The sequence below is a fragment of the Gallus gallus genome, chromosome 3, assembly GCF_016699485.2.
Source record: "Gallus gallus isolate bGalGal1 chromosome 3, bGalGal1.mat.broiler.GRCg7b, whole genome shotgun sequence".
NCBI classification, from domain to species: domain Eukaryota; kingdom Metazoa; phylum Chordata; class Aves; order Galliformes; family Phasianidae; genus Gallus; species Gallus gallus.
In genome coordinates this window covers 33,582,877-33,606,507 of record NC_052534.1, presented here as the reverse complement: position 1 = coordinate 33,606,507, position 23,631 = coordinate 33,582,877, and the positions used below count along the sequence as shown (strand labels likewise).

Here is a 23,631-nt window from a genome sequence, read left to right as displayed (position 1 = left end):
TGGAAGGGACCTCTGGATATCATCTAGTCCAACACACCCGCTAAAGCAGATTCCTTATAGTAGGTTATATGGATGGTGCCCAGATGGGTCTCATATCTCCAGAGGAGGGACTCCAGAAGTTCTCTGGGCAACCTGTTCCAATGCTCTGTTACCCTCAGAGTAAAGAAGTTTTTTTGATGTTCATGTGGAACTTCTTGTGTTCCAGTTTGTGCCCACTACCTCTTGTCCTGTCACCGAGCACCACTGAAAAGAGCCTAGACCCATCCACTTTACAGGAGCCCTTTGTATACAGATATTTGTATTACGAAGATATCAGTGCTTACAGATAAGATTCTCTCTCAGTCTTCTCTTCTCCAGGCTAAACAGTCCCAGGTCTCTCAGCCTTTTTTCATAAGGGAGATGCTTCAGGTCCCTAGTCACCCTTCTAGGTGATGGTGAGGTCCCATCTCATTCTAATAAGTAAAGCCTAGTAAAACTTGAAATCCAGAACTTCTCACACACTGAAGAGGATGATCATTTTGTATCTCAAGTGCTGAAAAAACTTGTCTGTATGGAAGAGTTTGGATGAAAATCTCAAATGTTTTAATAACATATTGTTTGTTCCCAGACAAACCTCTTGTATTTGGCTGGTGACTGAGACTTACTCTTTTAGTAATGGTACATTTGGAAGAGTAGATTATGCCTAGCAGTGTATGTTTATCATTGTTTACCAAAGCTGTGAATAAGCAGTATGACTGGGAAGCTTAGAAGTTGAAAATAGCATGTAGAACTTCCTCTCAAAACCACATTATTCCAGCTCTTTAAAAGGGTAAAGATCATAGAGTGGCTTAGGTTGGAATAAGCTTTAAAGGTCATCTAGTTCCAGCCGCTCTGCCATGAGCAGGGCTGCCACCCACCAGATTGGGCTGCCAAGGGCCCCACCCAGCCTGGCCTTGAACGCTTCTAAGGTAACTTCTATAGGCATCCTGTTCCAGTGCCTCACCACCACGTGAGTAAAAAAAATTCCACCTAACATCTCAGCTGAATCTTCCCTCTTTTAGTTTGAAAAAAAATTCCGCTTGTCCTCTCACCAAGAGATAATATAAACAGTCCATCTTCCTCTTGTTTATAAGCTCCTTTCAAGTCCTGGGAGGCCACAGTGGGGTCTCCCTGGAGCCTCTTCTTCCAGCTCCAGACCTGGATGCAGTACTCCAGTTATGGCCTCAAAGGGACATTGTAGAGGAGGACAGTCATCTCCATCTTTTGATGCAGCCCGCGATACTGTTGGTTTTCCAGGCTGCAAGAGCACACTGCTGGCTCATGTCCAGATTTTCATCCACCAGGAGCCCCAAGTTTTCCTCTACAGGGCTGCATTCAGTGAGTTCTTCTCCCTGTCTGTAGAGTTATCTGGAATTGGGTCAACCCAGGTACAATATCTTGCACTTGGTGTTGTTAAACCTCATTAGTTTTACATGGTCCACTTCTCAAGCCTGTCCAGGTCTCTCCAAATGGCATCTGTTGTATCAACTGCATCACTCAGCTTAGTGTCATCAGCAAGCTTACCCAAGATGCACTCATTCCCACTAAATGTGTTGTTGATAAAGATGTTAAAGAGCGCCATACCCAAGGCAGACCCCTGAGGGACACCATTTGTCACTGATTTCTACATGGATGTAGATCCAATTATCACAACCCTCTGGTTGTGACCATCCAACTAGTTCTGAATAACCTCCCCCCTTTTCTAAGCTATGTATTTCTAATTTAGAGATGCAGATGTGGTGCAGGACCATGTCAGAGGTTTTGCAGAAGTCCAAGTAGACATCAGTTGCTCTTCCTTTGTCCACCAGTGTGCCACTCCATAACAGAAGGCCACCAGATTGTGGTCAGACATGATCTTCCCTTGATGAAGCTGTGCTGGCTGTCTTAGATCCCCTGCTCATCTGACATATGCCTTAACCTAGTTTCCAGGAGTATCTGCTCTATGATCTTCTCAGGCACAGACATGAGGATCGTCAGCCTAAAGTATCACTTCAGTGTCAAAAAGTACCAAACCACGAAGCTGCTCATGCTCAGACATTTTGTGAATTCAGATATTAGATAAGCCACTCCTGCTTCTGCATACAGCTTGGAGAATACTGGAGTTAGCACATTTGAAGAGAGGGAGACCTCCTAAGTCATGTACCTGAAATGGAAGCAAAAATAACACGTAGGTAGATATTTTTGTCTAGTCCCTTATTTCAAATCAGGACATAGGGCAAACTGAACACAGTCAGAAGGAAGTTAATGAGATTCTCTCAGAGCTAGGCTATCCAGTAATGGGATTGTACCTAAGGCTATCTTGTGAAATGGTAAACCACTAATGAGCCTGTGCTCACAGCATGGCAGTATTTTTCTGCAGGAATGTCAGGTTGTAAAATTGAAGTATTTATATGCTTTCTTTTTTCCTTTCTTTAGGAAACAGAACCATTCTCAACCATTAAGTACTGTACATAAAACACAATGCAGAGCAAGCAACTGTAGAGAAATGGCACTCTCACTTTCCCAAAAGAGCTAGCTACTGCATTGTTTCCTCTCCTTCAATAGATCTTCATATTAGAAATAAATATAATTGTTCATTAAATGAAAATCAATCATCTTACATGCTGTAATGCTATAATGGGATAGAAAGTACTGTGGTAATAGCAGGGTGGCAGAGTCTTTGGCTACAGCAAATGAGAACAAGCCCAAATGCAGCAGCCACAGAAATGAAGAACAAGAGCTGTTTACCTTCAGATGGCCTCAGGTACACAGGGATCTCCAACAAGAGATGCCCTCCCCTCCGCTGCCAACCCTTAAATGAGGCCTGGGAAGAGGTGGATCCAGGTGGATCTCCACTCCTTCCAGTCACTCAGATGCATTGCACACACCTGAGCTCCCCTGGGTTGGCCCTGCCTTCCCCCCAGGTGCTCAATCACTGGTTCAAGCCCTGACTTAGCATTTCTGTTACACCTGCATGCAGAAATTAATTTGCAATAGTAATCATTTGTAGTACGCATTTCATTTTGTATTGCCATTCTAGTTTTCACATTGGTGTAGATTAATTTGTGAAAGATTGTTGTCAGCATGAAACGAGATAGTAACATTTCAGTGTCGTCTTACAATGTATCTCAGTGCTGATTCTCACAAAGGTCACCACATTTATTTTTCTTTTAAGAAACATATGGGTTACATTTTGTCATTCTCCATACTACATTTTCTGCTGTTTTACTTCTTTTCTTTTTATTTTTATCAAGAGGCGAAGCCTTAACTCTGTAAAAATACCATTTGTTAAAGACTGTTTCCTTTTGGCAGATTCAAAATGATTTTTGTTTTCGTCCAGGACTTGCTAAGCTGTTTGTATTAAAAATAATAATAAATATATAAGAAAGCAAGAGACAAAAGCCTTGCAACAATAAAGAAAATTAAATTCCCTTAATCCTAGGTGCTATCTCTTTTTTTTCCTATCCTCAAAATTGAGTCTTGCTTAATTTCTTCTTTAAGAAGATGGCGAATCCACATCTCTAGACAGCCTGCTTGCTTGTTCATATGGCAGCCTTTCTAGGCTGAGTAACTGTTACCACATGTTGTGCTGTCCCCTTCCTCTAAAACTTTTGTCTCAGGTCTTCCATTTTTTTCATCCAAACAACCGTGTTTAAGGCAATGTTCCCTTAGTAATGATTGATGGAAGGAAGTCAGGGTACACATACACAAAAATGAGCAACTAAAAAAGTTGTTGGAATTATAGGAACTGCGTGAGAGTGAACACTGAAGAGTATGGCCTTTTTAAAATGGAAGTTGATTTACTTAATTAAGAAGCACGTGCCAGGATATTTCTGTAATACATGTACCGTCTGTATTCAAGCAAGCACATAACTAATTTCTTCAATTTAGATTTTGTCTGTTGGCCACTTGGCAAGTATTTTCCATCCTATTTTTGATTTGTACTACAGTCATCATGACTGTATATGCCAATCGCCTTAATGTGTGTAACAGTTGGAATTGAAGCACTTCCATTCATCCTCTCTTTTTATTTGAGGTCAGCATGATTCTACCCAGTGTTAGCTTCTATGTTAACTCTGGATAGACAGTAAGGGGAGGAAGTACATACTTGGGAATCCTAGAATCACAGAATCACCAAGGTTGGAAAAGACCAAAGAAGCAAACTTTTTTTTCCTTAGTATGCTTTTGCATACAATTTATTTCAATGGCAAAACAATAAATAGAGTAACTGTATGTTAAGGGTCTTTTAGAAATACTTCAAATTAGTAGTGGGTTTAATTCCATTTTTGTAGTAACAGCAAACTAACTTGGGGATGTTTGTGCAAGGAGGAGAGAGTGGAATTCCTTCAAAAGATTTAGAGCAGGACTAATCTAAATTCTTTCACCCAGCTCTTTTTGGGTTTTCTCTGAGTTTTAGTAAGCAGATTTTAAAGGCTGACTTCATTTGGCCACATATTGTATTTCACACTATAAACCAAGAAAAGTTGACATGCTTTGGCTGCAAAGGCTGTCAAGTGTTTCAGCTAGAGGACTGTCATTTTAGCCACATGTTAAAAGGAAATGACTTAATATTTTCCATCAAAATGTTAACTTCCTCTGTATAAAATGTCACTTGTCAAAAGCATCTTTTCCTCATTTTGCAATCTAATAGGAAACACCTTGTTTAAATGTTTCTGTTTTCCCAGTGATAGCTGTTGAAAGGAAGAGCAGTTGTCTACTGATAGATGCAAAACAGTGGTTGGACATCACAGGACATCCCGGTTTTTAATTATTGCTAATAAAACTAATTCCTTGTTGGCTTTGGGCAGTGCACTTTAACCTCTTTTATTTGATGTACCATTCAATCTATGAGCTGGGTGGGGCAGCAATAATTACTATTTCATGTGCTAGGAGGAGTAAGAAATGAACCTTTCAAGTTTAATATGATGTTTGGGCTTTTTTCCTTTTTTTCTTTTTAATGACTTAGAACAGTTACCATCAATAAATGTTACTGTTGTGTGGGTGTCTATAACAAATATATTCTGGTTCTGATTCTTGCAGAAATAGTTACATTCTGTTCCTCTTTTAGCTCTTCTTTTCATGTTTAACTCTTGAAGAGAAAAGGGCTTGAATAAGGAGCATCCCTCTTATGAACAGATATATTCTCCAGATGGGCATCTCCTCTTGAGATCCTTTCCTTGTCTTTCTGGCACTTGAGGAAAGCCATTTCTCTTGTTAGTTTGCCAAAGGAAAATACAAGTTGCATCTTTCCCACTTCAGTATACAATTCATTAATCTTCTAGACTGAGTTTTGTTGTTTTTTGTTTTTGTTTTTTTTTAAGATGCACGTATGTTATAAGGAAGGCAGTACTTTTTTTGTTGGACTAATACGGCTGGAAATGGCTAACAAACTCTTCAGGTTGGAAGCAGAAAATGAGTTGTATTGACTTTGCTTTTGCATTGCCCAGCTGGTGGTGGCTCATCAGCCTCTGTGTGCTTAAAAGGAACTCTTAGAGCACTCCTTCTGAAAACACTGTGGGCACCAGGCACACTGTCATTCCAATTCCTAACCTTCACAGAGCATGTGTTGGTTGAAGTATTATCTAAGGGCAGGTGTAGCTGCCCATGTCTTGCCACTCCTGTCAAACCAGTAGAACGGTATTTGATGAAGTGACCCAAGAATACCTGAGTGGAGGAGAAGTAAACTTCTGCTAATAAGAGACCGACTACTAAAAGTTATTTTAGCACACTTCCTGGCAACTGTTACCTCAACAGAATTTATGTTGTGTTAAGAAGAAAGTGTTTTAGAAGTAAACTTAGGAATACTAACAAATTGTGTCAGGACAAGTGGAGAGGGCAGTCATGGAGGGACAGAGAACTTGACGTAGTGAAGAAAGAGGAGTGGACTGGTCAGGACTCTGTCCAGTTGGATTTTGAATATCTCCAAGGATGGCTGCTCCACAACCTGTTCTGGGTAACAACTTTCCAGTGTTCAGTCACCCTTACTAGTGAAACTAATGTTTATGTTTAGTGTTTCTTATATTTAGCTTGTGTCAGTTGCCTCTTGTCCTTTCTCTGAGAGAGACTCTGAGAAGAGTCTGACTCATCTCCTTTACTTTCTCATTTTATATTTATATATGTTGATAAAGTCTCTCCAGGCCTTTGCAGGCTGAACAATTACAGCTCTCCCAGCCTCACCTCTTCTGACAGATGCTTGAGACTCTTAATCCTCTCTTTGGCCCTCTCCTGGAGCTGCTTCAGTATGTCCATATTTTTCTGCTACAGGCAAGCCTAGGACTGGACCCAGCAAGATGTGTCTCACCAGTGCTGAGTAGAAAGGAAGGATCACCTCCCTTGACTTGCTTATCATAATGCAGCCGAAGATGCTGCTGGCATCTTTTCCATAAAAGCATCTTGCTGGGTGGTGATCAATTGCTGCCTGCAGGGACCTCGAGGCCATTTTTGCAGGGCTACTTTCCAGCTGGGTGACCCTTAGTCTGTACTAGTGCATGAGGATATTCCTTCCCACATGCAGGACTTTGCATTTTCCTTTGTAGAACTTCATTAAGTTCCCATCATCCATTTTTTTTCAGCCTGTCAAGGTCATTGTGAATGGCAGCACAACCTCCCGCTGTATCATCGTCAAACTTACTGTAGGTTGACTTTCTTATCACCCTGGTCATCAATGAGGGGGTAAACAGTACTGGCTTGACACTTAGCTCCTGGGTGTACACTGGTCACTGGCCTGCAACAGGACTTCATTTGCCTGATCACAGTGCTCTGTGCTCAGACATTCGGCCAGTTTTCAATTCACCTCACTGTTTATGTAGCCTGTTTTTGTGGAATGCTTATTTATTCTCCCTGGCATTTTTTCATTTTTATTCTGCAGTTTGAATTCTTCCAGCAAATAAAATGGAACAGTATCTTGCATATTTAGTAAATGTGCATTTCAGTTATTTCAGCTGTATATACCAGAACACAATACCTAAGAATTCGGTGAAACAGATTTCCTAAAATGCTTTTTCCTTTAGAGGAAAGGATCGGAAGCTACCTTACGAACCCTGACAAAGCTCTTCCATAGTACAAGAGTGCTAGCCATTTTTTTGCTTTCATTTTTAAAATACTTGAGATTAATCTCATGAGATGTATGTAACAGAGCTGCATTTCATCTATATAGTTGCTAAGCTAAACCAACAGTATTTCTATGCTTCTAAAAGCTGAGGAAACCAAATAATTAAGTCCTCTATAAGTACCACATAACTCTGCTACTAAGGGTTATACTTCTTTCTTGTAACTATGTGCTTAATTGCAGCATCGATTAGAGCTGCATGTTCACTAAAAGGGAAAATTGACCCCTGTTGAGAGTAGGTGGTGGATTAATTTTTTTTTTATTAGCAAACCATCTGCTTGTGTGTATACTGAAGACATGTTGAATGTTGTCGTGAAAATAAAGTGACAATCTGAGTCAATAAACAGGTTCTATTTGCATCTAGATCTTGTAAAAGAATTAACCTATCTACATGTTTGGTGTGGTGCCATGAGTGACAGAAATGAAAAAGTTGTTTGGCTTTTATTTCTTCCTGGTTTATTTTTATTTCAGACAAACTGTGATCTTATGCGATAAGAATGCTTTTATTTTGGCCGTGGATTTAAGTGGAGGTGGTGCTTTTTGTTTATGTTTTTGTTTTTCTTGTAACATCTGTTATAACACTGGGCACTGCTGTGAAGATCAGCTATGCTCTTGGTCGTGTAACTGGAACCAATAAGAATTGCATGAAAATACAAATTTGTAGATCGTCGTTGTATGTAGTTAACTTTGCTTTACAAGACTTTCAGCAGGGCAATGGGTTACTGTTTGAAAGAATTTCCCCATACCTTTAAGCTATATCACTTTGCTAATGTGATTCTTTATTGACTGGAATTAAGCATGAGCTTAATTATCTATTATGGTACCATTTATAAATGCTTCCTCTGGTTTGGTATTTTAGGTCTAAAAATATCTGAAAGGGGATTAAGTGGTTCAACAAGTAACGCTCTGATGGACGACAGAGAATTTCCACCTAATGATCTACAAATAATCTCAAAGGACAGTCTTCCTGCTGACTATAGGGCCGAACGTTTGACCTCTCATTTGGTTTCTTCAGCTGACGAAAATGAAAATCAACTTGACAACGACGGGAATGATGTTTTGACCAGTAGTAGAATTGCTATGGGAAGACAGGATGAAGGTGAGCAGGACAGCATCAATAATAATGAGAATATGGACAGTGGAGACTGTACCCCAGGCTATAAGGAAAGTGAGACTGAGAGGAGATCTGTGAATGTCCATATGGACCCTCAGCTGGAGGAAAAGCCTATTACAGAAAAACAGCCAGGTGGAAAAAGAAGTCCAAGAAGCAAAAGAAGCTCCAGTAAAAAATCTAAAGGTACTTTCTAAAAAATATGTTTCTGTTCTGTTTACTTAAAAAAATAAATCTATAATTTTAATCTGTGAACTACTAATAAAGGTAGGTTTTAGGTGCCATACTAATTCTTTTTAAAGTTTAACTAACTTTTTTTTTTCTACTTCAGTATTACAAAATCAGATTCAAGTGTAGATGTTTTAATTGTATGTATTTTAATTAATCAGCTATATAACAAATGAAACACATCAAGGAAGGATGAGTCATGCAAGTGCAGACTTTCAGCATGGAAATCGGGCTGACTTCCAAATCAGAGTGGCCAGAAATTCAGGCATTATGTTTTTGCTGAAGTGCTCAAGTGCAAGATTTTGGTGTCTGGATACACAGTCGAGATTTTAAATCTTGGTATGAATACCATCTAGAGCTGTCGCTGTCAGAATTTACTTAAGGTGTTTAAAGCTTGGTTTGTAGTCTTAGGATGTGCATTTCAAGTAATGAGTTGTCCAAGTATGTTTTGATGTTACTTCTTTAGATTTTTTGCATCAGAACTGGGGAAGGAATATGTAAAAGTTTATTACATGTCCTTTTTTGAGATGTTTCTTCCTTTTCAAATGAGTAGGATTTGTCTGCATCAACATGCATATTAGGTTTGTGCCATAAATCATAAAGCTTATGTGACATTGTGCTACAAATACACTAATTAAATTCAGTGTGTTTCATCCCATTGGTATCTTTGAAAGTTACTTGGAACAATTGAGTCAGTCTTGCCTTTTTCCTTTTTTTCCTTCTAAAGGCTGAGAAGATAGGGAATTGGGGGAATAAAAATAGTAGAGTACAGTTTTACAAATGAGTTGTATTTTAATGGCCTAATTCTGAAAACCGATGGTCTGAAAGGGTTGCAAAATATGTGGAGCAAGGAAAAGGAAGATTTATGTTCTGTGTCTTTTACATACCGGCAAGATCTAGAAGAGAAAAATTATGTTTTCTAGTAAAGATAAGAGGATACTGAAATATGTCATCGTGAGGAGAATTGCTCATTAAGTGATGCAGAACATCAGTGAGTATATCTTTCAAGTGTAGGTTTGATATTTAAAAAGAGAAGAAAATAAAACAAGAGATTGGATGAAGTGATTGAGTAGCAGCAGGGAAATAAAAAAAAATGTAATGCAGATTTGTGGACAGAATTACCTGAAGTGTGATGAGAGGAAGAAAAGGAGAAATTTACCTGAACACTGAAAGCTATACTTTACATGCATTCTGTTTCCATTAGTTTGTATTCTTGCTGATAAATGCAATCACCTGATGCAAAAGTACCACAAAAGCAGCTATGCATGGCAGGTGGCACTCCTAAGGTAAAAAGCTGAAAGCTGAAAATTTCCTGAAAAAAAAAAATAGTAGAGATGCAGAATACAATATTGAAGAATATCCTGCTTACAAAGCTTTTTAAGAGTCTGGCTGGGAATAAGAAGTGAATCTCTATCAAAGAACACTTAGAACTTAATTAATAAAGAAGACTCTTACAGTAGGAAGATCAAGATACAAAATTATATTTCCCATTGACTATCAGATAACGTGCATTAAGCTTTCTAGTTATCATCACATCATCCTGTTTTCACATGGCGCAGTGGCTATGTCACAGTTTCTTGATGTTGCAAATATTTTTATTTGGGTGAGAACCTTCCTTTCTAATTTTTACCATCAGCTCTTTTAACCGATTCCTGAGTATCCCCCTACATACAAGAACCAAACTAGCTTTCTGTGTTTTATGCCACCTCAAGGAAAGAATAATCAGAAAGGAAGATCACTGAATGGGTGACAGCAGACAGTCACACAAGTAAGTTGGAATCCCAAAGTTAATACTTACAGGGCACGTATGGTGATATTTTTGTTTTTATTTCTAGCTATTGAGAAGTCATGGATGAATTGGCTTTGATTCACAGATACAGAAGAGATCTCTTTTTCAATACAAACCTATCATGGTTGCTGTTAAACATTACTATTCTGGAAAATGAGATTTTTGGCTTAAAAACATGTTGTCTCTATCAGCTCACTTGCTGGTATCTAAAGCAGTGAAAGTGGAGTATGGAAAACCACCTTTCATTTATTCAGGACATTTTTTGAGCAGCAAATTGGTGATCATTAGAGAAGTCAATCTTCCTCTCTGAACATACGTTTTTACTTTAGAAGAGCAAGTACTTACATTTGCAGTGTGTTTGAAGCCCTCTAAGTATTTTCTGAGCAAAAATAATTGCAGCTATTTGATTATTACATTTCTGTTTGCAATGTGTAGGAGCGAGAATTATCCTAGCTTCTCCACTCAGTAGACTGAGATGCAAAATGAAAAATTACTCTAGCTTTTTGAACATCCACCTTCGTGAATTTTCTGTCTCTGACTGCAGTCAGTTGAGGGTGGTTAGGAAAGAGCATCGGGATGAGACAAAGAGACTCAGCCATGGACATGGTTTAGTGGGGAAATATCGGTGGTGGTAGATGGGCAGTTGGACCGGATGGTCTTGGAGATCTTTTCCAACCTTGGTGATTCTATGACTCTGTACCCATTCAGGGGTTCCCCAAGTGAGAATTGATAGAATTAGTAGCTTGCAGCGAATTTGTCACCTGACTTGCAGTTGTTTTTTGAGTCCACATTGGTACTTTGGAGCAAGTAGTTCCAAACTTTACTGTGTACTGTTTAAAGAAACAACCTCTTTCTGTTGTCTTAATGCTGCAGGAAACATATTAGGGTGAACTGACAAGTTCATTGATTCTAGGTCCTGATTTTTTTTATCACATTTGTTTGGATATTAGTATTAGTTATGAATAAAAAGCCTACTTTAGGAGGCCACTGGTTCCTTATACTGAGTTGTGGTAGCTCTGGTGCAACAGGAATGGTGATCTATGAAGTGTGATTTGCTTCAATTTATTTTTGTAAATGTGGATCTTAAAGTATCCCTGTTGTCTAAAAAAAAAAAACTCTTATTCGAGAAGATCAGCCCTAACATAATTGGTGACTGCACTTTGTATCATGAACGTGGCATAGCGTGGTGTCTTGCCTTTGGTCATTTTTCCCAGTGTTAAATTCTGCAACACGCTCTTTCCCTGTAATTATTTGATTTATTTCACAAAGCCGTATAAAGATGGGGCAGAAAGTGAAGTGGTTGGGATGGATTTGGGGTTACAGCAAATGAAATATGTGAATATAAAGTGGTCAAATTGTAGGAAGAGCCATGCACTGTCATTTTACTTGTTTGTCGTGATAAATGTGATTTTGAGCTCACTCACCCATAGTTAGATCCCTAATAATCTGTTCCCCTACACAATGTTCCTGTCTGAAAAAAGCTCTTCTCTTGAAAATGAAATATTTGAAATGAAATATTTCTATTTTTTTTCAATATCTATGTTTTGCAAAGTGAAAAAACCTTCCATATTTGCTTCTTAAAGTATCAGACATACACATTAGACACCTGTCTTTAGGAAACAATTGAAACAAAACCAAAAGACAACTGCTTTGGACATTAAGATTGGATTTCAAGAAAAAAATGATGTCTTGTGCTCTTTTTAAGAACAAGGAGAATAAATAAATGAAGAGGGATCTTAGCCCATAACACCTGTATGATAAAATAATGTTAATAAGTGTTGCAGCCTCAAGAAATGTTCTTGGTTATGTTGTTACTAAGGTTCAAATACTGTCTTGTATTTAAAATAAAGCAAGGTAGAATTAACCTGAAGGACTCTGATGCATTGTTTTAAATCCAGTGTAGTAATTCAAGGGCAAAATTGATTCCAAATGAGTGACAGCTCAACTATATGCAGGAACGATATGCAGTATCTAACTGTGTAGTAGAAAAAGTACCACAATAACATTAAAGTGAAGGGGTTTTGTGGTAGTTGCTATTGAGCATGTTTCATGTTTTGATGTGACAGCTGATTATTAACTGCTTATTAAAGTGCATTTTTAAGTGACTTTTTTTTTCCTGAGATAGGTTTGCTAAAACGTGTGGATCCTCTTTTTGTGTTTCCTGACCACGTGCTGAAAAAAATATATGTATCTTCTTAAATATAGCCTTCCTTCTATCTAAAAACAACTCCTGGTTTGTATTTTGCACCTGGTCATGTCTCTTGTTGCTTTTGGCCCTGTAGCAAGCATGAGTAAATAGCGGAAAAGCAGAGGCATACATTAATATTGAAAAAGCAATGTTAAGTTACACCCATATTTTGTCTGGCAATAAGCCCTGCAAAAATAGCCACCCACGGAGATTGTTAGGACTCCGACCTGGATAGTTTACAATAAAGAGTTTATAAATAACCAAAAATAGAACGGTGGAGCCTTCCACGGACATTCAGTGCCTTTCTTAAGCTCTAAATCTTAAACCTGGATCACCACTGTAGGGTTTCAGTTGCAATGAACACAGGGGAATTTGAAATATGCTGAGTGCTTGAGCTGCAGGAGCAACGGAATCAAAATGGTTACAGAAAGTGAGGATTATTGTTGGGAACGGGTTAGCTTGACATGGTGCCCCCGTGTGTCCTGCTTTTAGCTGATGAGTTCTCAGAAATGGGTTAGTCTGGGAAGAGCACGCTTACCATAGTTTGTTTATACAGGTTTATTGCACAAGTCTCAGTGTATTTGTGTTTATCTCATCTGTGCAAGTTGCCTTCTGTATTTTGTCTAATTAATTTAATTTCAAGAAGTCTATAATTTCACATACGTATTTCCTGGGACTGAAAATTGTCATGGTGCTGCCACTGGGTTTTTGGGGGGAAGGTTGGTGGAGCTTTTGTGTTTTTCTTTTCATTTTTTCTTTATTTACTCCTTTATTACACTTTACCGCCACCAGTTGTTATGTACAGTATGGGGCATTTCATTAATCAGTAGGATACAGTTTTCCTCCAGCAACACCCAGAATGTGTTTTCTGAGAAGCAGCAAGATTTCTGGGGTGGTGTTTTGGGGTTTTTGTTTGTTTGTTTTTTGGTTTTTTGTTTGTTTGTTTGTTTTGTTTGTTTGTTTGCTATTTTTTTCTTCATATTGAAGATGTATTTCACACACAGTTTCTTCCAAAATGGAATTTGCTCTTTTCAGAAACTCTTGGGCTGAGTGTACTGCTTTCTAAGAACAAGATGCACTTTTACATGAAAAAAAGCAGTGTCAGTATTGGCTGACCGTAATCGTAAACAAGTAATTTTAGCTTTTACTTTAGGCCACACCATACTGCATTCATAACATAGACATTATCCACTTACAGCAATGTCACATTTCAGATAATGCTGATATTTTAAGAAATATCTAAAGTTCTTCATTTTGTAAAATTCTGTCCTCTCTAAAGATATCAAATACATTTTGTTATTATAGAAAAATAAGTTTGTTCATGAATTGAGAAATCAATTGTTTTAGGACTGGGTAGGCACCTACTCTTTACTAATACAGTATGTTCTGTAATGGCAAAGTAGCCAGCTTTGCAGAAATAAAGCTGAGCTTTGTGCTAAAACTGGTTCACTTAATGGAACAAACTTGCCAATGAAGGCACTTTCACAGAGCCTTCTGATAGCATAAGTGTGTCTGCAAGAGATCCTATCTCTTCATACCCCTCAGCAGCCGTGTCATAGCAAAACTTACGGCACAGTCTTAGTTTCATTTTGTGGTGTAATCATTTCCTGAACTTTTTACTGATTCTTACAGGAGGAGATATTTAACAAATCAGAACTGCCCTGCCAGTCCACTTAATCCAGTGCCTTGTCTCTGACAGTAGTAATGGGAGATGCTATTTAGGGAGCGTATGCAAGCCTGACCACTTTCTGCAGTCTGTTCCACATACTTCCCCATGTTCTGCCATTGTTGTATAATGGATATTAGTGGGTAAGCCTCTGCCTACTTGCTTTAGTGCCAATTTATGAACCTTTTCATTATCGATTTCTCCTTTTCAACGTACTGCAATTGTTGGCTTATAGTTGTTGGCAGGCACTTTAAACTCCCAGCACAGTATCTTGTGCTGGCTTAACCAATGCAAGGTTGGTGTACAGTCCATTCAGTTTGTTCTGCCTCCTCTACCTGGCAAGTCAGGTATCCCCACTCAGCTTCTTTTCTCTAAGACAAAGAGCCCAAACATAATAGTTTTTCCTCATGAAACGTTACTGCTAATTTGCTCTGAGCTTGTTGATCATTTTGCATGTTGTCTCTGTATTTGCTGTAAACCTCTGTATCTGTCTTGAGACTGGAACTGTGCACTGCCAAAAAGTCAGCATTCCAACTCAGAAAATTGTATCCTCAGTTTAGTTCTCAACAGTCTGTCTGGTCGTGCCCAACTTTTGTTGATTTTTGATTGTTTTTTTTTTTTTTGGCAGATGATGCTCATATTCTAATGATTCTACAGAGCTATCAATAACGACTCTAAGATCTTTCCTGAATTTTATTATCCAGTTTTGAAATTGGAATTGTACAGGCAATAGTTTAGTTTTACCTACACTGCAACTCATCAGCCACCTTTTTGTCAGCTCAAGTTCTTGAGGTACTTCTGGAGTTCATCACCATTCATGCAGTATATGACTGCCCCAAAGACCTTTGTCATTTGCACAGTTTGAAATTTCATTGGCCATCTTTGTCTTGGAGAAGGAAATGAAGATACTCAGTAAAATGGTCCATGAGTATCCCACCACTGACTTTTCTCCATTCTGAAAAGTGACCATCAAGCCCTACTCTTGCTTTCAAGCTTCAAGAACCTCTCCTCCAAGGCATTTTTAAAATAAAATATAGGATTTATACCCTGATTTTTTTTCCTGCAATATTTTTGTGCTGTCACACTTTACATTAGACCTCACATACATTGCCAGTCCTTCACCTGCATACCTCCCTTTTTTACTTTCGTAAAAGTAGTAGACAGGCAACAGTGGACTGGGAGAAGTGTACCAGGGAGGTACTGGTTTCCTGCCTAGACAGAAATTCTGTTCATTAAATTCCTTATTTTGTTGGTGCCAAAGGGGATCATCATTACTGGCTCATCTCCTGGATTCCCAAACAATCTTGCTATCGAGGGTTGTTTTCGTTTTCACCCAGCAGTACAATCCTTGCTGTGTCCCACAGCAGAATTCCCACATCATCTGCTTCTTTCTGTTCTTTAAGTTCCTGTCACTGCTGTGAGGAGACACTGTGTTGTCATCCAAAGAAGAGGTTGAATTCACCTTCTCAGCAGGAGCCCTTCCTTCCCTGGACTTCTCTCTTTACAAGCTCCTCAGCAGGCAAAAAGATACCAGCCAAGAGCCTACCTGACGTAGCCATTCAGTGCATTCTCCAGGCATTTCCTGGAAGAGGTGGCCGCCACCAAAACACCTGCTCATGACAAAGCACTTCCTTTCTGGAACTCACTGTTCTTTCTTTTCTTCTTTCAGTCCATTCAGAGCAAAACTTTTCACCTGTTTTAGAATGGAAGTTTGACCTCTTGAGTCTGAACTCCTAGGTGTTGATTTTAGCTGCTGAAACTAATGTCAGCCACAACACTTCATTTGGATTCCTGGTCTCTAAAAATGGTTTAGGCTAGCTGTTTTTTTTTTTTATACCAAGTTAAAGTTGAGTCCCAGTTAGTAGTGTACAAAAATAGCTAATGTGTGTCACTGTGTCTTTTGAGGTAGGTGAGCTGACATTGAGACAGACCTATTGCAACTAATTTTGACAGGACCAATATTTTATGTACTTACAGGACTATTACTTAAGATAATAAGATTTTATCCACAGCTTTTGTATTGATATTTCCTAAAAAATGCAGCTCGGCATATTTTTTTGAATCCTAACCCAAGTGCTTGTTCTTTTTAAAGGAGTTCCTTCAGTGGGAACCACAGCAATCAAGGAGGAAAATACTCTTGTTACACATACAGATTCTGTGCATTCTGAAGGTGCTGTTGAAGCAACTGAAAATTCTCACCAAAAAGAACAAAAACAAACGTTGCAGTCCCTTTTCTCTTTGCTCCGTGAAGAGGTTGAGCAGATGGATTCAAAGACACTGCCCCTGTGTCTCCATCAGGTACTTCCTATGATTCTGGGTTGCTGCTTTGTGATTGAAGACTTTTTCTCAGTAGGAAAAAGATGCATTGATTCAACATATGTCAGTATTCATATCTGGACAGTGTATTTTCAAGTTTTGCTGTTTAACAGAGGATCAAGGCAAATATGTCCACTCTAATATATGTATTAAATTATAAGCTGTCTCAGAAGTACATTCTGCTGTTGAAGGAAACTCTTAAGGACAGGCTTTGCATGATATGTAGGGCACTAGTGAGATATTTAGGACACAGAAATGCTGATGTCTAAATCACATTTTGTACCTGGAATTATTTTTGCTATTGCAGACTTCTTCCTAGCTTGAGCTTCATGTGTGAATGCTAAGATTCAAGGGTCCTTAGTATATACTTTTTCTAGCACAGTCACCACATCTACACTACCAAAGGAAATACTGTGTAATTTGAAAAGCACACTTTGAAAAGTATGTGGCTAGGATTCAATGCACTATTAATGCATTGTTCTGTTGTGTTGGAGTAACAGTGGGCTGGAAGACTGTTTGGCTGAAGTGACTCATAGGCTATAGAGACACGATAGTGTCTGACTTGACTTGGTTACGTTGTCCTTATTGTGGAAAATTGGACCATTGTAATATTTTAAATATTTTCACTATGATGATGCACCTGCATTCTTATTCTCTTTTGATAGAGATAAGAGATGATGTTAGGAGAGGCTTCTTTTTCATATCACGAGTTATAGATGCTTCACATTTAACATAGGAGGGGTTTTTGTTTTTTGTTTGTTTTGTTGTTGTTGTTTTAAGATTTGTGTTTAAGTGAAGTTATTTCCTTTTGTCCCTTAATTTATTTGAAGCTTAGCATTAGGGTTAACCATTTGTACTTACAGCTGTTCCAAATGTGGTGTTTATCTATGAGTCAGTATACAAAGGTCTACTTTGGAAAACAATACCGTTAGGGCAAGAATTTCAAAACTCTTGACAAACATGAAGGAGTGTCATTGACCGCAATGGAGATAAAATCTCTTCACAGCTTCATATGTGAGGAAGCCAAACCCTAAGGCAAACAACCTTTTCAAAGTCACACAGAAACTGTGACAGAGCTGAAAACACAGTCTGGGTTTCCAGATTCAAACATGACAACCAAATACATTCTCTTTCTTCCTAACACGTATCAAGCAATTTGTATTGGGATGTTTGAAAAACACGTTTTTAATTCTGAGGTTTATATTGCACTTACAAACAAGCCCATCGTTATTCTTCTGATTTCTAAGAAAAGGTTACCTACTTTTCTGGCAAACACAGATAAGTTTTTTGTGCTGTAAATCTCTTAAGACTATTTGTCAGAGGGGAGGAATGGTCTTCTTTGGTAGAGCTGTCTTGTTACGAACCCAGTTTTAACTATAGAAATGTCAGTTTTAGGAGGAAAAGACTCGCATTTGTTCTGTCATAACAGCAACAACTCTAATCAAACAGCTGCTGTCTGGTTGAATTGTATGACCCGCTCTATTCTGAAAGAGCTTCAGATACCAAGGTGCTATGCTTTGGGAAATGACATAAGAAGCAGAGAGTCTTCAGATCTTTTTAACGGAGAAGAGTAGCTTCATGAAAGAAAGTAGAAGAAGGTTCCTGCAATGCTATTGTCTGGATTCTGCTGCTGAACTGGGAGTAACAAAAGAAAAAAAAAGAAGAAGAAGAAGAAATTCATTCCGCTCATTTTTATCTCATGAATTTCAAATGCTTAAAATTTGAAATGTTGTAAATGGGATATAAACAGGAAGCTTGCTGGTATATATCTCTGATCTTGCAGTAGGTGTTACTTTCAGTGTCTTTGATCCAGAGATAGTTCTTTTCTCATCAGTCAGGAAGCCTCTACTTCTCCATTTTATCACATTGCACTGTAATGCTTAGGAGAGCTTGACAATGATCTTACATCATGGTCAGTAATAGAAATAAAACTCATCTATCATTAAACACAGTGCTTCTGTCATTTTATAACTTTCTAATATAATCATTAAAAAAAATTGCTGAAGTAAAAGTTTGTTGTTGTAACAAGACAAAACCCAACATACATTTGGACAAATTCGTTTGTGCAAGTAAAAGTACAATATCTTTGTTCGATATTCTTTTTAAGCATATTTCTTAGAATAAGAGTACATGCATTTAGTCTGAATATTTGTATTCTCTCAAAACTAAATATGAATCTACAAAGCAGACATTTAAAGCTATAATGAAAAGTTCAAATTATATCCCTGCCATCCTTGTAAAAATGAAGGAATGGTAATTTTCCTGTTTCTTTCCTTTTCAGATAGCTGAGACCTATTTTCAAGAGGAGGAATGTATCCTTTTACCTGTAAAATTTCTTATGTGGTATTAAAATAATCAGACACGATAAAACAGAAAATACATAATTTGACGATGACTCACAGGTTGTGGGTCAGGGTTAAAAAGAAGCAAACCACCTCGAGTACTGTGTTCAGTTTTGGGCACCTCAGTACAGAAAGGACATTGAGGTGCTGGAGCAGGTCCAAACAAGGGCAACAGGGTTTGTGAAGGGCTTGGAGAAGATGCCCTACAAGGAGAGACTGAAGGAACTGGGGCTGTTTAGTCTGGAGAAAAGGAGGCTCAGGGGAGACCTTATTGTTCTCTTCCAATATCTGAAAGGTGCTTACAGTGAGAGAGGGGTTGGTCTTTTCTTACAGGTGACAGGTGACAGGACGAGGGGAAATGGCCTCAAGTTGTGCCAGGGGAAGTTTAGGTTGGATATCGGGAAACACTTCTTTACAGAAAGGGCTGTTAAGCACTGGAATAGGCTCCCCAGGGAGGTGGTTGAGTCACCATCCCTGGATGTGTTTAAGAGCCGTTTGGATGTGGTGCTCAGGGACATGTTTTAGCGAAGAGTTTTTAGTGAGGGTAGTATGGTTAGGTTGTGGTTGGACTCAATGATCTTTAAGGTCTTTTCCAACCTGAGCAATTCTATGATTCCGTAATTCTGTGAAGAGCCATAATTTGCCCATGAGTGAATATACAGCATGTTAGCAGTTTCTCCCTAATCAAACAGCTGGAATGTAATTTAAGGAATAAATCCACTTTCAAAAACTGTGCTGATACAATTGTTTATAGTTGTGCAGAAACAGGGAAGTAAGAAAATATTTTTAAAGGACATCTGTTTTATAGGGTAAGTTTTGTTCCATATACTAATAACTGGAAATATGTCCAATCTAGATAGGATTTATGTTCTGTTCTATCAAATAGGGCACTATCATAGTAAGAACAAGATTATCACAGTGGTTGACTAGACCGTGTACTATTAGTGTTTAGATTGGAATAAAAATACCAAACACGCTCTGCTAAGGGAGATCAGTAACCGGCATACAACAGCAGCATGTTCTTTGTCAAGTGCTAATTATCCAAAGTCATACCAAAGTAGTTTGAAAACTGTCACAGGAAACCAGGGCTGATTGCCTCTGGGAACAGCCAAGTGGTTCCTTTGATTTATTCCTAGATAATGTAAACAAGTTTCGTCAATACGTTAGAATAGTCAAACTGGTAATAATTAAGATATTTCAGTAATTCTGGGAGATCGTAATTATATTAAACCTTAAAGTATATTTATATTTTAAATCTGGACTAGCTATTTCTCTGTTTGCTTTTGAAGAAAAATGTTCAGGCTGTAAAAAGAAGAGGCAAGTCGTAAGGCCTTCATGTGTATATGATTCACTATGGGGTGTCATACATTTAACAAAGTCTGTGCATACACGTTATTTCTTTATTATGTAATTTGTTGCCTTTGTAAAAACAAAACGGAACGTGGGAAATTATAATGATTAAGTAACAAAGCAAAAGAAACACAGTAATGTATCCTTAAATCTTGCCAAATTATATTTGGCAATGGTATAAAAACAAGGAAACAGCTATGGCAACGTTTTAAAGATAATATGTAAAATTACCCATCATTGTCTTCAAAAATATCCATCAGAAAAAGGAAAAAAAACAAAAAACAAAAATTTATAGCACAGATTTGCAGAATAGAAAAATTCTGCAGGAAAATTATGACTGTTCATGGAAAAATACACTAAATTTTAAAAAACATCCAGCAGTTTGATGGAAATGGCTTTGGGCAGCCTGGTCTAGTGGTTGGCAACCCTGCCCATGGCAGCGGAGTTGAAATGAGATGATCTTTGATGTCCTTTTGAGGCCATTCTATGATTCTATGCTGAAATACAGTTTCTCTTTCATAGAAATTGTTTTAATGGAAGAGCCTTATATTTATATCTGATCAAAGGAAATATTTAAAGTGCAATATACACCTGATGTGTGGAATTCAACACTGCAGTATAATACATATTTATGAAGGAAATCTCCCCTGTACTTGCAGCCGTCAGTTTCCTGAGGTTAATAAAGAACTTACTTGATCATGTTACATTGCGTTAATTATCCATGATGGGTATTTTAATTCATCCAGTGTAGAACTGCATATTTAACAATAATTCAGTGTTGTTGCTATGATCCTCTAAGGCTATCTCTCTGATCTCTATTTCTCTTCTCAGTAATAGAACTCTTGAGGGCAAGGAATATTCTTTCTGTTAATATTGTTGTTTATAAGCCATGCCATTTATGTGGTGCATGAGCCTAACAAAAATAACAAATACTGCTTATGTTTTTATAATAATTACTTCAGTATTTTAACTAAAATGAATAATGGATATTATTTTTTCTATATTATTAATAAGTTTGTTCAGAATACTTCTATACTCATTGTGCTGTATAATTAAATTTGAAATAGCTGATAAACGTGACCTTAAACAGAACAACAACAACTTGAGTTTGATGGAGCTAGAAATACCCTCCACCAGCAGATATTCTAAAGATATATTGATAGTTGTCTGAATATGATGATAACCATAAGGGAGGGAAAGAGTTCTTCATGGAGAAAAAAATGAAGCAGAATCCTTAAGAAGAAGAAAGAAGGTGTTTTGGCTGTCCGACAATGTTGAATACAGTGGTTGAATAGGGGAAGGGTGTTTTGCAGAGTTTGAGTTGTTGATGTTTTTTTGATGCTGTCTCCAGCTGATGAGTAAAAGGAGTTGTATTTTCAGTTAGTTATGTTTATTGACACGTGGTTGTATTTCCTGAGAGATGTATACTAACATTTGTATCATTGTTTTGCTTTTCATTTCCAAGAACTTTGATTTACCTTCCAGTTGTCAGCACAGTAATGTGTTGCTCATCTCTTGTCTAGAAAATCTTCTGTTGGCTACAAGACACGTGAAGAGGTAACTGCTACAAAGAATAGAGTTTGCATGTTTGGAACTTATCTTTGTTCTCATTTGCTGTATTCATGTCTGCTATAATTTCCTCCCTTGCACAGAGATCTGGATGCTAATTATTGTTCAGTCTGATTTAATGATGTTTCAGGTACATAACGATTTTCCATTCAAAGATGATGTCAAAAACAAAGAAATAGTAGTATGTCCGCATTTGTATGCATTTTTCTTTAACCAGCTTTTAAGATGAGAAGGCAATGAAGTTCATTCAGCTTGAACGATTGTATCACGAGCAACTGCTTGCAAATCTGTCTTCCATACAGGAGCAATGGGGTAAGTACAGGCTAAACTAATATGATAGTAGGAAGAGTTCACTTGTTTTGCCTTTGTAAATAACGGAGTGTTTGTTTTGCGAGCTTAAAGCCAATAAACAGCAGAAATAGCATTTATACCCAGATTTCTCCAATTTGTTATGAGAAGAGTATTCTTTCTTTGGACCCCTTCTAGCATATTTCATGAAAAAGGTGCAAATTATTTATTTATAATCTATAAGCCCCATAGCTTTGGGGGGCTTATTTTTACTTCAAGTTTCAATCTGATGTGATGTAAATAAAGCATGTTATGGCAAAATATGATGCTTTTTGCACAATCTGAAACAAGACTGTAGAGCATAGCAGTGGAGAAGCTGTTAATATTTTTCCATGAATTAGTTTAATATGCATGATTTATGTAAAGCAAATATTACTTTTGTAATAGTTTGGATATTTGGATTTAATTTAGAAAGAAAATGGAAAGCAGCAGTTTCTAGTCCAGTTAGAACACTGAGGAATTCAGCTAAAGAACTGAGTAGTGAAGAGTTGGAAAAGCTTACTAAAGTTTGTTCTTCACATCAACAGTAAGTATAATCTTACTTCTTTAGTGCTAACATGTTAGCGTAGCTGTTGTCTGCTTACTAGTACAGTGTGTTTTAAAATAGTTATTTAAAATGGTTAGACCCAAAATAAAATCTGCATCCCATTGCTTTCAGTGAATTTGATAATGAAGTGGTTGCTGCTCTGGATATGAAATGAAATGTTTGAGTTACATTTCATTTCACATTGAGTTTCACGATGTTCTAATATGATTCGAGGAATGCATAGAGGTTAGATCTGAATTGCTTTCAGCAAATCATTGTTCTGCCAGAAATTGAGTATTGAGTTTGTTTGTAATTGTATTCAGCCAAAGTAGAAATGGAGAAGTGTTAACTTAGAAAAGGACAGACTGCAGATCTGATGATGGTACTTGAACCTCTACCTATTGAGTTGATTAATCATTCTTATTAAACGTAACTGCTCAAGACCTCAAACTCCACCACTGGCATCTACTCTGCAGGACTTTATTTTCAAATCTTCTACATTTTAGGATAATTCCATATGTTTTGAGTCATTCATATTATATTCAGTAGATTTCACGTAAATTACTTATACATTAAGCAGTGTTTCTTTATTTACTAGTGTGGCAGTGCTCTGAAAAGTTAGGAGATCCTGGTTTATGCCTGCTTTGCCTGATTCAGCAGCCATCTGAGCTATTTTATCACAATAAAGCAAACTTCTGGATAATGCATAGGGTGCTATTCTGGATGGTAACACATAAGAGATTGTACCCAATCCCTGGGTCCACTTGACCCAGGGAAAGATCTGATATTTCATTGGCGAATGTCCTACCTGCTAGATCTTGAGTTTAAGGGACAGACAGAAGAAATTATACTAACTGCTAGTGAAAAATGATCAGCCAAAAGGCACTCTCAATCAAATGGGGAGAGAGAACTTCAAATATATCTGCATGGGCTTAGTCAGTCTGGATACAACAAAAGCCAAAATACTCCTGTTCTTAGAGTGTTGTTCATCTTCCACATTTTTTCCCTGAGTGATGATACAGAAGTTGGAAAACTCCCAGGCTGACCACCAGAAGCCAGGCTGGTGTTGTTTACTTGTGTTTGGGGAGGAATT

At 37.8% G+C, this 23,631-nt stretch overlaps 1 protein-coding gene and 1 non-coding gene across 3 annotated transcripts in view; one reads left to right on the top strand and one right to left on the bottom strand.

Annotated features, from left to right (window-relative positions):
• CNST (consortin, connexin sorting protein) overlaps positions 1–23,631 on the top strand; it is a 49,550-nt gene that overhangs the window by 5,500 nt on the left and 20,419 nt on the right. For both annotated transcript variants that reach the window (XM_015283744.4, XM_004935430.5), the window contains 5 exons: positions 7,965–8,402; positions 16,180–16,385; positions 18,685–18,715; positions 21,890–21,976; positions 22,424–22,538. In XM_015283744.4, coding sequence (XP_015139230.2) covers positions 8,015–8,402; positions 16,180–16,385; positions 18,685–18,715; positions 21,890–21,976; positions 22,424–22,538 — 827 coding nt within the window. In that variant the 5' untranslated portion in view covers positions 7,965–8,014. The remainder of the gene's footprint in view (positions 1–7,964; positions 8,403–16,179; positions 16,386–18,684; positions 18,716–21,889; positions 21,977–22,423; positions 22,539–23,631) is intronic.
• The window catches only part of LOC107052888, a 38,184-nt gene continuing 15,118 nt past the window's right edge, over positions 566–23,631 (bottom strand). The window contains exon 3 of the transcript XR_005858345.2: positions 566–2,161. This is a non-coding gene — a transcript (uncharacterized LOC107052888). The remainder of the gene's footprint in view (positions 2,162–23,631) is intronic.